Source organism: Prionailurus bengalensis, chromosome D4 (genome assembly GCF_016509475.1).
Source record: "Prionailurus bengalensis isolate Pbe53 chromosome D4, Fcat_Pben_1.1_paternal_pri, whole genome shotgun sequence".
Taxonomy (NCBI): domain Eukaryota; kingdom Metazoa; phylum Chordata; class Mammalia; order Carnivora; family Felidae; genus Prionailurus; species Prionailurus bengalensis.
Genome location: NC_057359.1, coordinates 88,206,280 through 88,221,089, shown reverse-complemented (window position 1 = coordinate 88,221,089; position 14,810 = coordinate 88,206,280). Strand labels below are relative to the sequence as shown.

Below are 14,810 nucleotides of genomic sequence, written 5' to 3'. Positions count from 1 at the left end.
AGCCTCACGTCACAGATGCGGAGACAGGGCCTCATTCCAGGAGAGGGAAGGGAGGACTCTGGAAGGGTTTCCTGGGGCAAAGTGTCAAACTGGAAGACCAAAGAAAGTAACCACTAGCTTATCTCGCATTAGGGAGTGGAGAGGATTCATGGGTCCCGTTATCAGGGGCGCGGAAAGGTTCTTTTAAGAAACGGGCCTCTGACACGCCATCTCCTTTCCTCTCTGGCTTCTCCTTGTAACAAAAGTACTGTGCTTGGGTTGCTAAACTCTCAAGCCATGTGTGGAAGCAGGACAGCACCCTCTGGCTGTTAACAGAGGCCCACGCCTGCATCTATGTTTCGGACTCAGAAATGATCCGTGTGCCGTGTCTAAGAAGCAGAGGAAGGGGTGTTTCTGGGGTGTGCTGGCAGCAGCCGGGCAGCCCTTCTCTTCACAGAGCGCCTGAGGAATGGCTCAGCTCGGCCTCGGTCCCACCCTGCCCCTAGGTGCTGTGTGACCTGAGCGAGCTGTAGACCCTGAGCCTCAGCTCCTCACCTAGAGCCTGGGGGTGATGACAGGGCTCACTCAGGAGAGCTCTGTCAGGAAAAACAGGGCTGTACTCGCGTGGCAGGGAGTGACAACTTAATAAATGGTAGATGGTGAGCTGTGATCGTGGAGGATGTTATCGCTTTCCAAAAAGGGTGGTGTTCAGGCAGCGCTGGGCTTCTCGGTCAGGAGCCTGGCGATCCTCCAACAGAGGGTGTGAGCAGAGGAAGCCCAGCAGCCCTCAGCCAGGGAAGGGATGGCAGGCAGGGTGGTAGGGGCCGAGGGAGAGGGCGGAAGGCATTCCCCGCCCGACCGCGGCTCTGTTCCCGGGCCCCGCATTCAGGCCGCAGGAATGGTGACCCAGACAGGGCCAGCTCCCCCCGCAAGCCCAGCAGTGAAACCCCGGGCCGCCGGGCAGTCTGGGGCAGGGACCCGGACATGTGAACGATCAGCTCGGCTTGGGACTGGGGCATACAGGTGGCTGCATTCCACTGCATCTTGGTCCCCCGAGGTCACGCCACGGGAAGGATCACTGATTTCCAAAGGGTTCTCTAGACGTACAAAAACTTGTAACGAAATGCTTAGCAGAAGTGAAATGCTGCCTGTGATCTGAAGAATGAAAAAGCACGTTCTGAACGCAGGGCTGAGGCGCCCGGAGTCTGCAGTCAGCCTGCCTGAGGTCAAATCTCCCCTCCGCCATGCACCAGCTGTGTGACCTGAGCCAGTGACTCGCCCGGCCGAGACCCAGCCTCCAGCCTCCTGACCTGCCGAGTGGGGAGAACATCCGCAGGCCCCGGAGGGCTCCAGTGTCCTCACACACACCAAGGGCTCAGGCAGCGAGAGGACCCGCCCCGTAACGCCGAGCCGCTGCTGGTGTTTTCCATGCCAGTCTGGGCTTCAGAGCCAGGCCTGGTAACGGCCCTGGGTGTCCCCGGCACAGCTCGGATGGCCTACCTGCTGGGCATAGCCTCGGAACATCGGGTTGACCAACTTGATCCCGTGAGACAGGCTGGTGGGAACCACGTAGCTTGGGCTGTAGGAAGACCAGACCGATTAGCGCAGGTGGCCCGGCCCGTTCAGGGCTATGCGGTCCCTCGAGGGTCGGTAGGGCAGGCAGCTGGGGTGGCTGGATGGGACTCAGTGAGGCGTCTGCTGTAACTCTGGGAACGGCTGACTTGGCCAGGAGCCCCTGCGGGCTCGCACCTCCCCACAGTCGGGGAAGAAAATGTCAAGTCACGGCTCAGCCGGGCAAAGAACTCCTGACTGGGACGGCATCAGTTCCCGTTAGTCCAGAACAAGCCGACCTGAAAACTGGTTTCTTTCTGAAATACTTCTTGTGGTTTTTCTAATTTCAAAAGCAATCCATGTCCATTTTTGAAAAACCCAGAATTTTAGAGAAGCCCAACAAGGAGACATCACCACTAATGGCACCACCCAGAGATAACTGCCGTTGAGATTTCTAGATTTTTCCATGGAAATAGATACACCCAGGAAACAAACTTGGCTCCTGACAGAACCGGAATTATACTGCATCGCGCTGTTTTATAATCTGTGCTTACGCTTCGTATATTTCTACGCGCTCCTTTTAAATCATTCCCAAGTTTCCCAGAGAAATGGGTCTAATCCAAACTGCCGGTCTTTAAATGTTTCGCGCTGCGCTGAACCCCTGCCCTGTCGGCACCAGCCACCACTTATGAGACTCTCTCCCACGTGGTCGGGGTGGCTGGGGCTTCGGAGGAGTCATGGTGAGTGTCTCGGCCTCAGCACACACGTCTCAGAAGTGGTCGCTGACTCAGGGCAACACCAGGTTCGAACGCTAGCTCCACCCTTCACAAGCTGAGTGACCTTGAGCAGGACACGGAAATCTCTCTGAACCTCAGGTTCCCCAGTTTATAAAACAGCACTGCCGTGAGAATCACACGGGTGAGGCGTGGCAGGTGCACAGCAAACAGCCGAAGGCAGAGGTGGTACCCAGTCGAAGGGCTGAGAGGAAAGTCCCCAGCCCCGTGCACCTGCCCAGGGTCAGGGGCTCAGTCACTCACCGTTTCCTGTGCCAGACCTCAGAGACCAGCTTCTGGTAACTTTTGCACAGGGCTGGCTTCTTGTCTGTGCGCACCAGGCCTCCACACTCCAAGAAGAACTGGGTGAGCGGAGGGCTAGGGGCAGGGGAGGGAGCCGGGTCAGAAAAGGAGGGGCGCGGGGCATCGGTTAGAAAGAGCTGCGTAGAGAAGAAAAGCTCACGCGGGGGGCATCCTGTAGCCCCCGGAGCCAGAAATGCCTGCGGATGACTAGAAGGATCCCACCTGTCGTGACTGAATCGTGTCTCCCCAAATTTACGAGTTGAACGCTTCAGAATACGACTGCATTTGGACACAGGGCCCCGAAACAAGGCAATTAGGTTAAAATGAGGTCCTCAGGGCGGGCCTTAGTCCGATATGACTGGTGTCCTCATACAAGGAGGAGATTTGGACACAAACATGCCCAGAGGGAAGATGACACAGGAAGAAGGTGGCCATCTAGAAGGCAAGGAGAGAGGCCTCGGAAGCAGCCATCCCTGTCTGCACCGTGATCTCAGACTTCTGGCCCCCAGAACACAGAATACATCTCTGCTGTTTAAAGTATTCCGCCAGGGGCGCCTGGGTGGCTCAGTCCGTGAAACATCAGGCTCTTGGTTTCGACTCAGGTCATGATCTCAGGGTTTGTGAGTTTGAGCCCCACGTCAGGCTCTGTGCTGACAGCTCAGAGCCTGCTTGGGATTCTCTCTCTCTCCCTGTCTGTCCCTCCCTTGTGTGAGCCTGCTCTCTCTCACAAAAATAAATAAAAAACAAATTAAAATAGTAATAATAATAATAGTAATAATAATAAAATAAAGTCCCCTGACTGTCGTGCTTTGTTATGGACGCCCCCGACGCAGAAACGGCCCCCTTCCCTCTCCCAGGGCTGCCGAGGTTCCCGCTTCAGGGCCCCTGGGGTCAGGGCGCGGCTGTCGCTGCACCAACAAGAGAGGACCTAGAATCTGCTGCTCCCACCAGCCCGTTCTGTGGAACCTTCCCGAACCTGAAGGCATCTTCCTTTTCCCTCATGTTTTAAAAACTTATCTCATTACTTAAGAAATACGTATTCATCGTAGAAAGACTGGATGAGCAAGCACTAATAAAAGGCTTTAATCCTACCACGTGAAGACAGCTACCCCGAACATTTAGGTGCATACTGTTCCAGACTTTCCTGCAGACGCCCCCTCCCTCCTTCACACATATGCGCACCGAGTCCCCACCAGGTGGCACATCTGTGTACCGGGCGCAGGAAATGCCCTGGCCTCACACACTTAACAGCCTACCCGAGGTAGAAATGACTAATTTTTTCCCCCAATGGGATTGCACCGCACAAAACTTGTAACTTCCTTCCTCCCCCTTGCCATAGTCTGACCCCTTCCCACTCAGGAAAATACTGTCCTACACTTACTGCAAAGTTGGCCTTTATTTTTTTTTAAGTTTTTTATTTATTTTGAGAACGGGAGAGAGAGCATGAGCAAGGGAGGGGCAGAGAGAGAGAGAGAGAGAGAGAGAGAGAGAGAGAGAGAGAATCCCAAGCAGGCTGAGCTGTCAGCGCAGAGCCTGACATGGGGCTCGAACTCACGAACCGTGAGATCATGACCTGAGCCGAAACCAAGGGTTAGACGCTTAACCGACAGAGCCCCCCAGGGTTCCCTAAAGCTGGCCTTTAAATTCGGGCCTTCAGATCGTTCCCTACAAACGACAGAACACGAACGTGGTATAGGCACCATGCGCCACGTCTCAGGTCGCCTTCCCGGGACTGACGGAAGGGGGGCTGCTGGGTCAAAGGGCACATGTGCTCCAAGGGGGGCTGATACACGTCTAAATACATGCATCTGTGGGCAACATACACAGCACAGCGTGGGGGCTGCTGCCGCTACTTCCGGGGCATCTGGGGACAGGTCCTGGCCTCCCGGCTCCCAGACGAGGTGACAACCTACCAGTTGGACAGGGCCTGCAAGGCGGCGTTCATGTAGCAGGAGTTGCCGAGGTTCTTCATACCCGTGAGGCCTAGGGAGCCAATGCACAGCGGGGAGGGAGGGTGAGGGTCCCACCGCTCACGGATGAGCCGCCAGGACCCAACCACAGGAGGACGTGGGTGGCTGGTGGCCCGCCCCAGAAGGCTGCCAGGTTAGGTTACTGTGCCTCCTGCTCACGGTAGCTGTGGGCGCCCGAGCATTTCAGACGGACCGCTCTGCCCTCCACCCAGCCCGGCCCACTGTCCGCGTCGCGCAGGCAAGGAGGCCGGGTGTGGAGGGGCCGGCCTGCCCGGGGTCACATGCCGAGACCGGGGATGAGGACCGGCAGGCCACGAGGACTCGGCTGGATGGCCAGCACCCCAAGGGAAGAAGCCACCACACTCTACGGCCCGTCGGTCACGCCGCCCTTGCCCGCCCACACGGCCCAATGCGCCGCAGAACTCCCCAGCCTGCGTGGACGCCCCTGGCCCGGCCTGACAGCTCCCCCAGCTCTGGGGTCGGCTACCTCGAGGTTTCAGGTCATCATCCTCTGACTCGGACTCTCCTTCGTCGGCCACGGCAATAGGGACAGCTTTCAGAGGGTGCGAGGACAGCGGAGGGTCCTGCGGGAGAGACCGAGTGAGGAAACTGGGCAGGCGAGGAAGACGGGGTGGGGGGCAGAGGCCCACAGGCTCCCCAGGGGGAAAGGAAGCCCAGTCGCCCAGCCCCCGCCCCCAGCCCACACCGGATTGGCCCATCTGAGCCGAGGACACCCCGGAAAGAGATGGCTCTGGCAGCCCCAACCCCGGGAAACTTGTATTTTACTGACGCTGATAAAAACGTAGTTATAATAAATTTGCAAAAAAATAGAAACAACGAATCACGACCTACAATCCAACGTGCCTCAGACGACCACTGTCAAGTCTGTACGCGGTTGCGAAAGTTTTTCACCGTTCATATACACACGCCCCAAAACAAGATACCGTATGCACACTGTCGTATAGCCTTTTTCGTGAATAACCATAAACAGCTGCCACGCTTGCAAATGTGTTCCGTAAACATTTACTGAGCACCTACTACATGATGGTCGCTGTGTAAACGTGGAGGAGACACGCTCAGGCCTCCCCGAGCTCCAACTCCAGCCGGCCAACCCCGCGACCTGTGTACCGACCGGAGCCCGAGGCGACCCTCCGTGCGTGGGTCTGCCCGGCCTGCCACCTTTAGGCGCCCCACGGTGCCCCGCTCAGTGCCTCGCTAGGGGGGTTTCTGGTGTTTTCCACAGAGAAGCGAACCGCAGGTCACCGTTCGGCATTCCCCGGGGGGCAGGGTTCGTCTTAGGGTTGGGGGGTGCCGGGGGCTCGCCACAGGCCCAAAAGCATCTGCACCGGCCCCAGGCCCAGGCTCGGTCAAGCCCTGCCCTTGCGCGCGGCCCGCCCACGGCCTGGGAACGAACTCCCTTCCCGGAGGACTTTTGCGTCCTCAACCCCCACCCTGTGTGGGCCTTGGCACACAGCCGGGGCTCAGCAAGGGTTCGCTGGCACTTGAGAACACAGGCCAGGCACAGATGCCATCTGGGACCCACCAATCCCCGCTCCCCCGACGCTTGGGTCACAAGGCCCTGCCCCCAACACGTCACTACCGACCGCGCTGACGCCCCTGCACCCCCTTACCTGCTCCGAGAATTTGGGCGAGGGGCCCGCCAGGGGTGCTGCCAGCCTCTGCTTCAGGAACACTTCCTTCTCACAGGCGTAACACCACACCCGGAACGTGGTCAGGTTCACTGTCAGGTTGTGCTTTTTTGCCTAGAGGGCAAGATCCAAAGTGAGGCTGAGGACACACTGGCCTAACAGGTACCCTGAGGCTGCATCCAGCGGCCTCAGTAAAAGGCCTGGAAGCAGAGAACATGCTCACCCTCCAGCCAGGAAGGCCACGGGCTGCCATTGACCAATCACGTGTGTTTGCGATATGCGTGCACCTGCATTAGCTCTGGTGTCTCTGTAGCAACCCTGCTAGGCCTGTTCCTATTTTATAGACATAGCCACCGAGGCCCAGAGTGGGCAGCTGGAGCTGGGAGGCGGCTGGAGCCGGGGTTTGAATTCTGGGCCGTCTGCCCGCAGGGCCCACACTCCCGGCCACGGCGCTCACCTGAGCGTGAATGGTGCTATGGTCAGCGAAGGATTCTCCGCAGCCAACATAGGAGCAGGAGACCTGGGGAGAGAGGGGAGGAGACAGGATGGGGGTTGGACCATCTCCGCCACCAAGACCAGGCCTGAGGCCCTGCCACCCCACAGGAACACGTGTTTATGTACCTGAAGCTCCAGCTGGAAAGGACGGCTGCCCTAAAAGCCGCCCCTGCCCGCTGAGGAAGGTGGACAGGGTGCCCTGGGCTACTGGCCTCCTACAAAGAAGCCCAGGTCGGGGCCCAGCAAGGCATGGGCCAAGCTGTGTGGCGCCCAGACCCTCTCCCCTACTTCCTTATGGGCCAGTAATCGAGACCCACTCGGGACCCACAGGGGGCCTGCGGGTCTCTGACGGCCTTGCCTTTGGCCTTGCGCTTCCCTGTCCCAAATCTAGCCACCCACCAGGCCCAGCAAGTGCCTCCACCGCAGGCCTGCAGCCCAACGATCAGCCTGCTTCTCCACAAGAGATCAGCACCGCACGGGCTTGTGAGGGCCTTCCGGTCACAAAGGACACATCCCTTCCTGCTGGGGGGGGCTCCCAGGACACAGGACCAGGCCACACGTTTCTTGCTGTCCCCCAAGGGCCCAGACGGTATTCTGCAATCTGCTTTAGAACTGGGTGACGGGCCCTGAAGGCTGAGACCAGAAGAGTCCCCTGGTGGCCCATGTGTCCTTTTTTCTTCTTTTCTACTTGGATTTGTTTTCAAAGAAATTTTAAGTAGTAGCCATTTTCAATGTGATTTTAAATGTAATAACTATATACTTGTGGAAAATTGTGGAAAATGCTGTACGAATTCCAGAGAAAAAAATGAAAACCATCCCCAAATCCTGCTCCTCATAGAAAGTGGCCACGCTGTGATACATCTCTCTTTAAGAAGCAATAACAATGAACCACGACTGGATTTTCCTGGATCCTGTCCACAGACCGTGCACCTTGCTAAACCCATCGCAGGGGTCATCTTGTCAAATCCACCGCAGCCCCACCACGTGGGGACAGCTGCCCAGCGACAGTGACCTCTCCTTTACAGGTGGGGTGACAAGGCCCAGGCTGGCCCAGGGACAGGCCACTACGCAGAAGAGCCAGGGCTCAGAGCCAAGATGCCTCCATCAAGTCTCACATACACACGCACATACAGACCTTTGCCTTTCGTGCAGATGGGATCATTTGGTCCGGAGTCCTGCACAACCTGCTGTTTTCTCTCAACATTCCCGGTGGCTGCCCAGGCAGGCGGGCGGCCAGCAGGGGGACTTGCTGACTCTGGCGCCCTCTTGGCTCAGGCCCTGCACCTGAGACATCCATGCCCCGTGTCCCCGCCCAACGATCCCAGCAGTGCCCGCCAGAGGCGGGCATTCCCAGCCCAGAGTCAAGACCAAGCTCCAGACCCCCAACAGCGGCAAGGGTACTTTACCTGGAGACAGGCCCACAGGTTCGGTCCAGTAACACCACACGACTGACAGGCTCCCTGGGCAAGGGGAGGGGGAGGGAAAGAGCCAAGTGTGAGCGGTCGGGGAGCCGCTCCAGCCAGAGGCATCACACACAGACCCCACTGGACGCCGACGGCTGTACCCCATAGCTTTCCACTGAAAGGTTTTTCTGCCTCGGAAAGGCCTTCACCAGCCTGTCGATCTAAATGTCCTTCCTCACAGGGCACTTTACGCTTCACTGTTTGTATTTTGCTTCCCTACGGGCTGCAAAAACATTTTTAGTAAAATGCTTTGAAACTATTTAAATAAACAGACCTGTTAATATGCATTTTATCGCACCCTCGACTCTTCCTTTGATGACTGTGTAAGCCTTTCTTCCCACCTAGACTCTGGGCTCCGTGAAAGAGGGACGGTCTGTTTTGTCTACCTCTGTGACTTCACAGAGCCTAGTACAAATTGGGACATCAATACGTTTTTTTTTAAAGACATTTATTTATGTATCTATAAAGTATATTTTTGAGACAGAGAGTGACTGCAAGCGGGGAGGGGCAGAGAGAGAGGGAGAGAGAATCCCAAGCAGGCTCTGCACCGTCAGCACAGAACCCAACGCGGGGCTCGAACTCACGAACCATGAAATCGTGACCGGAGCCGAAAACAAGAGTTGGATGCTTAACCGACTGGGCCACCCAGGCGCCCCAAGGGACACCAACACATTTGATGAACACAGAAAACACCCAGGTTTCTGGCGTTGTGGTGACAGAGCCTGCTTCCTGTCTACCAGTGTCCCCCTCTCCTGCTTTAGCAACAGGATGCTCGGATTTGGGCCGAGCCCACGGCCAGCCAGCTGCAGACTGGTTCTCGGCCCCACTGTGGTCTTGGGGCTCGGTTCTAGTCAACGAGACGACGGCGAAAGTGACGCGTGCCATTTCCGGGCTGTGCATCCCCCCGCCCCGCTCCTCCTCCTCCTTCCACTGGAACACAGATGGGACGGCAGGAGCGGGGGCAAGCACCTTGGACTCAGAAATGAAAGCCATGTATTGGGAAGGGAGGGGCTGCCCTGCCATCGTACGTATGCCCGGACTGTCCTATGACAGAAAAGGAAGCGTCGCTCTCATTTAAGGTGCTGTATTTCAGGGGTCTCTTCGTTACAACTTAAATCGTGCCTTAAATAATCTTGTCTGCTGCACGTGTCTAAAACAGCAATTCCCAACTGAGGCTCCACAATGCCCAAGGTGACCCCGTCAGCCGTGAGGCGGATTCTAAGTGCCAGCTCTGACGGCAGTTTTGACACGGGGCTCCGTCAGAGCCAGAGCGCCACCTGCCGGGGATGACCACGGCTAAGTTCTTCATACCTAGCTCCTGCAATCCCTGCCAGTGTGCGCAGCAGCTCTTTTGGACAGATGAGGAACCGAGGCTCAGAGGGCAGGCCCTGCTGCAGAGCAGGTCAAGAGGGGAAGCAGAGGAGCCTGGGTCACAGGGCGCCCCCCCAATAGGAAAGTGGGCTTCCCCCCCACTCACGTCTCGGCGGGGATTTTGCGTTCTCACCGAGCCCAGTTTCTAGCTGTATCGGTAAAGGGCCCGAACCTGGAGGCCCCCGTAGGGTTGTGGTCAAGAAGGTGGGACTTGAGATCCGCGATCTGCCTCAGGGTCTCCCGCTGAGGACGCTGGGGGCAGCAGCCCCCGACCTTCCCGAACTTGCAATCTCTTTTCTGATTTTCTGATTTCACAACTCACTTCCCTCTTCCAGGGCTTCCTTTTTGTTTCAGTCTTTTGAATGACGACAGCACCCTCTGCTCGTTTGGTTTTTTTCTGTAAGCAGACTCACCGCAAACTCAAGACCCCGAGGTCGAAAGTCACATGCTCTACTGACTGAGCCAGCCAGGGGCCCTGGAGGTCTGTTTTAACAGTTCAAACGACACATACAGGCTGTATATGATCTCGGGGAGAGTATATAACGTCTAATAAATACATATGCTGGAACAACCTGAGGCATATCCCTCCGTGTTTTCACATACAACGTATATGCATACACTTAGGGGAAGGGGGTGTGATTTTTAGGAAAAACGAGATCATACTATACACGTTTCTCTGACACGTTTCTGTCACCTTTTCATGGTCATCTTTCCAAGTCTGCACGCAGACACTGCATCTTACCATCTGCGGTAATGACACGGTGCCCCATGCTACGGGCACACCGTAATTCACCCATTCCCTTCTTTTAAAAAAAAAATTTTTTTTTCTTAACATTTATTTAATTTTGAGAGACAGAGCATGAGCAGGGGAGGGGCAGAGAGAGAGGGAGACACGGAATCCGAAGCAGGCTCCAGGCTCCGAGCCGTCAGCACAGAGCCCGACGCGGGGCTCGGACTCACGAACTGCGAGATCATGACCTGAGCTGGAGTTGGAGGCTTAACCGACTGAGCCACCCAGGCGTCCCTCACCCATTCCCTTCTTGATGAGTATTCAGACTGCCACCAGCTTTCTCCTTTGACAAATAAGGCTCAATGAATACTGCTGTCTTTGTGTCTTTATAACTGGTACTCGCACCTCCACGGGATAAACTCCCACACGGGGAGTTGTGTCCCCGAAGTGACAGGAATGCCCACCTCGCCCCACCACGCGTGCGGTCTCCTCCCCTCCATCACCATCAGCCCGGGTCGGATCGGCCTGTGGTTTGTCCGGCAGAAGAAAAACGCTATCATCTCGCGATCCGCGGCAACGTCCCCGGTCACTGGTGAAGTTGAGCACCTTCTTTCAGAAGTTTCTTGGCCATTTCCGTCTCCTGCACTGTGCCTGGCCTGTTCACCTCCCTGCCCCTTCTGGTATCTTAAAACAATCTTTGTTTCATTCTGCAGATTTCTGGGTGCTCAGAGAAGGGCGGGACACATGCTCTCTGCAACACAGGCTTGAGACGTTCCAGACATTCTCGGTCCTTCTGCTCCAGAAGGGCCTACCACTTCCGAAAGGCTGCCGCCGCCCGGCCCGGATCGCGCCTCCTCGCTCTCCTCTTTGCCCTCGGATCCCCCTATTCCTGCCTCCTCTGGAGGAAAACCCCCTCGGTCTGTCTGATTCATTCCTTGGTGCAGACTCAGAACCCAGCGTTAGTGCGAATGCATCACAGCCTCGCTCTGCCCTCCTCCAGACCACACGAGAAGCGAAAGTACTTCGAAAGAAGCCACAGGCACTCTGAAGACCTGATCCCTCCCGCAGGCCCGGGCTGAGCCAGCTCAGGCCGAAGGCCACCCAGGACCTGTTGGGACAGGGAGGCTGAGTGAGCCGGCAATTTGTCTAGGAACGTGACTCTAGACCCCGCTGCCCGGAGTGTGCCCCCCACACGCTCAGCCCCCACGTGCGACAACACTTCCAGGAGGCCATTTATCACGGCACCACATTCACCACACGCGAAGAGCCTGGGTGTCTACCCGCAGAGGCTCAGTTACGGGGTCCACACGACAAGATGCCGTGCAACTCCAGGGCAAACTAGGACAAAGCGGTCTTCACGGCCCAGGGTTGAAAGAGCTCCAGAAAGATGTACTGTCCTGTGAAGGAAGCAAGTTGCCAAAGTGTCTAGGGGCATCTGGGTGGCTCAGTTGGTTAAGCACCCGGCTCTTAATTTCAGCTCAGGTCATGATCTCCCGGTTAGTGGGTTCGAGCCCTGCACCAGGCTCTGCGCTGACAGTGCTGAGCCTGCTGGGGATTCTCTGTCTCCCTCTCCCTCTGCCCCTCCCTCCCTCATGCCCTCCCTCCCTCCCTCTCTCTCTAAAATAAATACAAAACAAAAAAACAAAAAAAGCATCTATAGTATAGTGTGTTACCTTTTATATAATGAAGGGGGAAATGAAAAATAAGCATATTTGCATGTATTTGCATAAAGAAACTCAGAAAAAGTATAAAAGAAACTAATGTAAAAGGCTCCCTAAAGGTGGAATTGGAGGGTGGGAGGAGGATGTCTTGACAATGATTTTTTTTCATTTTATTTTTTCGTTTTCTCATGTTTATTGTTGAGAGAGAGACAGAGCACGAGCAGGGGAGGGGCGGAGAGAGAGGGAGACACAGAATCCGAAGCAGGCTCCAGGCTCCGAGCCGTCAGCACAGAGCCCGATGTGGGGCTCGAACTCACAAACTGGAAGATCATGACCTGAGCTAAAGTTGGACATTTAGCCGACGGAGGCATCCAAGCACCCCTGAATTTTTAAAAAAAATTTTTATTTTAAGTAGGCTCCACACCCAATGTGGGGCTCGAACCCTGAGATTAAGAGTCACATGCTCTAGCAGCCGAGCTAGCTGTGCACCCCCCCCACTTTAAAAAAATTTTTTATTGACATCGATACTTTTATATTGCTCGATTCTGAACCAGAGAAAAGTATTACCCGTTCAAAACACTTTAACAAAAAAAGACACATCCTCCCCACTCAGAGAAGCCCACCTTCTGGCTCTGGGCCTCCCCAGACCCTCCTCGGGTCACGCTTGTCAAAATGCCGGTGGGTTCTCAGAGCACGATTCGTTCCCTGCCTCGGAAAGGCTCCACAGCTAATGCACAGGGCATTAGTGGCTCCCAGATGGACTGATCTAAGTGGTAATTAATGGCTGTTAGGACGCAGCCCCCGGAAAGCTCCCCCCACAGACGCCAGCCCTTCCATTTACACAAAACTAAGCAGAGACTGTCGGGAAGCTGGTTCTTCAACTCTTTCAAACCTTCCTTTGGAAACACCTGTACCTTAGGAACGCAGTGGCCCTGGGTGTGGGCCCCAGCTCTGCAAGGTCTGACCCTTTACCTTAGATTTGAACAGCAAGTCCTCTTTGGTCACCTCCCCTATGGAGTCAAGGTGAGGGCAAAGGTCCCTGGAGTCCCCCATGCTGGCCTGGGCTCACCTACAAGAGAACACAGGGAGCCTGGGTTAACGGCAGCCACCGCTGGAGCGAGGCGGGGGCTGCTGGTGCAGTGCACAACTTTGGTCTCAGGTCCTGGCTCTGCCACATATCAGCCGGTGAGTCGAGGAAGCCACTTAACTTCTCCGGGAATTGGGTGTGACAGTAACGCTCAGGGGACTCACAAATGGATACGTGTCAAACTGGCGACACGTGAACAGGCCCTGTGGATTGTACCAACAGTCCCTTTAGTGGTTGTGACGTCATACTACGGATATGCCAAAGATGTGGCACCCCTGGGGGAAACTGAGTGAAGGGTACGTAGGACCTCCCTGGGACATCCGTGGCGACTTCCTGTGAATTAACAATTATTCCCGAAGAAAATGTGTAAAAACAAGTAACTGGATTGGCTTCAGCCACCTCATATTTTAGCAGAAATCACACCGAGGAATCTGACGGCTGATTCTAGCTCCAAACCGTTGCCAAGAAAGTTCCGGGCCAACCGAAGATTTAGTGGAGCCAAGGTGGTTTAACCAAAGGCAGGGGCGGTGTGTCCACTGAGGGAAGTGGACCCCCACCCTCTCCCCGACATGGTCAGCCAGGGGTCCACTGGCCCAGGCCCCCCACCAGATCAGGTGTTACAGGTGCCGATCAAGTTCCGGGTGGCAGAGTAAATGGTTTCCGTGCGTTATTTCTTGGAAAACGTCCCCAGGCAGCTGTGATCAGCCCCGTTTTACAGATTCGGAAACAGGGGCTCCTTCCTGTCTCAGGCCTCACAGCGAGGAATGCTAGAGCCAAGGCGGAAGCTCGAGCTGCTCAGACTCTTACGGCCTCACGTGTATTCTCTCTCCTTTTAACTTAGGGCAGTGGAAACACTCAGAAGCAGACAGCTCGCTCCCACGTGCCGGCGGCACCCAGCTCCAACAGGGAGCCATTCACAGCACCCTTGCTTCAGCTCAAACCCCCACTTCCTCTTTTTGGTGGCAGACCCAGATACCGCCTCATCGCATCTGTGTGTGTTCTTAAGAGATAAGGACTTGAAAAAAGGAAAAAAAACCAACCCATAACCACAATTCCGTTATTTCACCTGAGATAATTTCCTCTTGGGTCCGTGCTTAAGGGCTACGCCTGCAACGGGGAGGCTGTGGGCCTACCTCTGTGCACAGCGACACCCCCAGGGAGCGGCCAGCATCTGTATTCTCCGCGGACAGCCGATGGTGGTGGGGCGCGAGGGCTGGAGTGAATGCAGGCCTCTGGCAGGGACCCTGCGGGGAACAAACCAGCTCACTGCCTGCAGCTCCATTATCTTAAAGTCACTCTTAGCGCTGACCGGCGGCTACGAAGAGGTCAGAATTCCTCCCGGGAAGGGCAAGTGAAATTTTGGACATCTGGGGCATCCACGGGCTGGACAGGCTCCCGGTCCATTCACAGGGACCATAAAAACACACTGCTCCGGGGTAGCTAACGGAGGCTGGTGTGGAGCTGGTATAGGTAGGGGCAGCCCTTCCTCGGGGGTCGTGATCCCCGAGAGCAGAGACCCGCAAGGGTCTGCACGAGAGGGCCGCGGGCCTCTCTAGTTATCGCCTTGGCTGCCACAGCCCGTTAACCTCCTGGACAGAAGGCTCAGCCCGTTCCGTGCACGCCCCTGGGACCCTCAGATCATCCTCGGATCCCGTGCTGCTCAGAACCTCTGACCCCCTCTGTACACCCCTGGGACCCTCAGATCATCCTCGGATCCCCTGCTGCTCAGAACCTCTGACCCCCTCTGCACACCCCTGGGACCCTCAGATCATCCTCGG

The 14,810-nt window shown here is 56.1% G+C and overlaps 1 protein-coding gene across 4 annotated transcripts in view; it reads right to left on the bottom strand.

Moving 5' to 3' along the window:
- Window positions 1–14,810, bottom strand: part of USP20 (ubiquitin specific peptidase 20) — a 44,301-nt gene that overhangs the window by 17,103 nt on the left and 12,388 nt on the right. For all 4 annotated transcript variants that reach the window (XM_043565564.1, XM_043565565.1, XM_043565566.1 and 1 more), the window contains exons 2-10: window positions 14,166–14,276; window positions 12,918–13,014; window positions 8,127–8,180; window positions 6,683–6,745; window positions 6,208–6,339; window positions 5,064–5,160; window positions 4,520–4,589; window positions 2,568–2,681; window positions 1,480–1,558 (exon numbers count right to left, since the gene is read on the bottom strand). In XM_043565564.1, coding sequence (XP_043421499.1) covers window positions 1,480–1,558; window positions 2,568–2,681; window positions 4,520–4,589; window positions 5,064–5,160; window positions 6,208–6,339; window positions 6,683–6,745; window positions 8,127–8,180; window positions 12,918–12,998 — 690 coding nt within the window. In that variant the 5' untranslated portion in view covers window positions 12,999–13,014; window positions 14,166–14,276. The remainder of the gene's footprint in view (window positions 1–1,479; window positions 1,559–2,567; window positions 2,682–4,519; window positions 4,590–5,063; window positions 5,161–6,207; window positions 6,340–6,682; window positions 6,746–8,126; window positions 8,181–12,917; window positions 13,015–14,165; window positions 14,277–14,810) is intronic.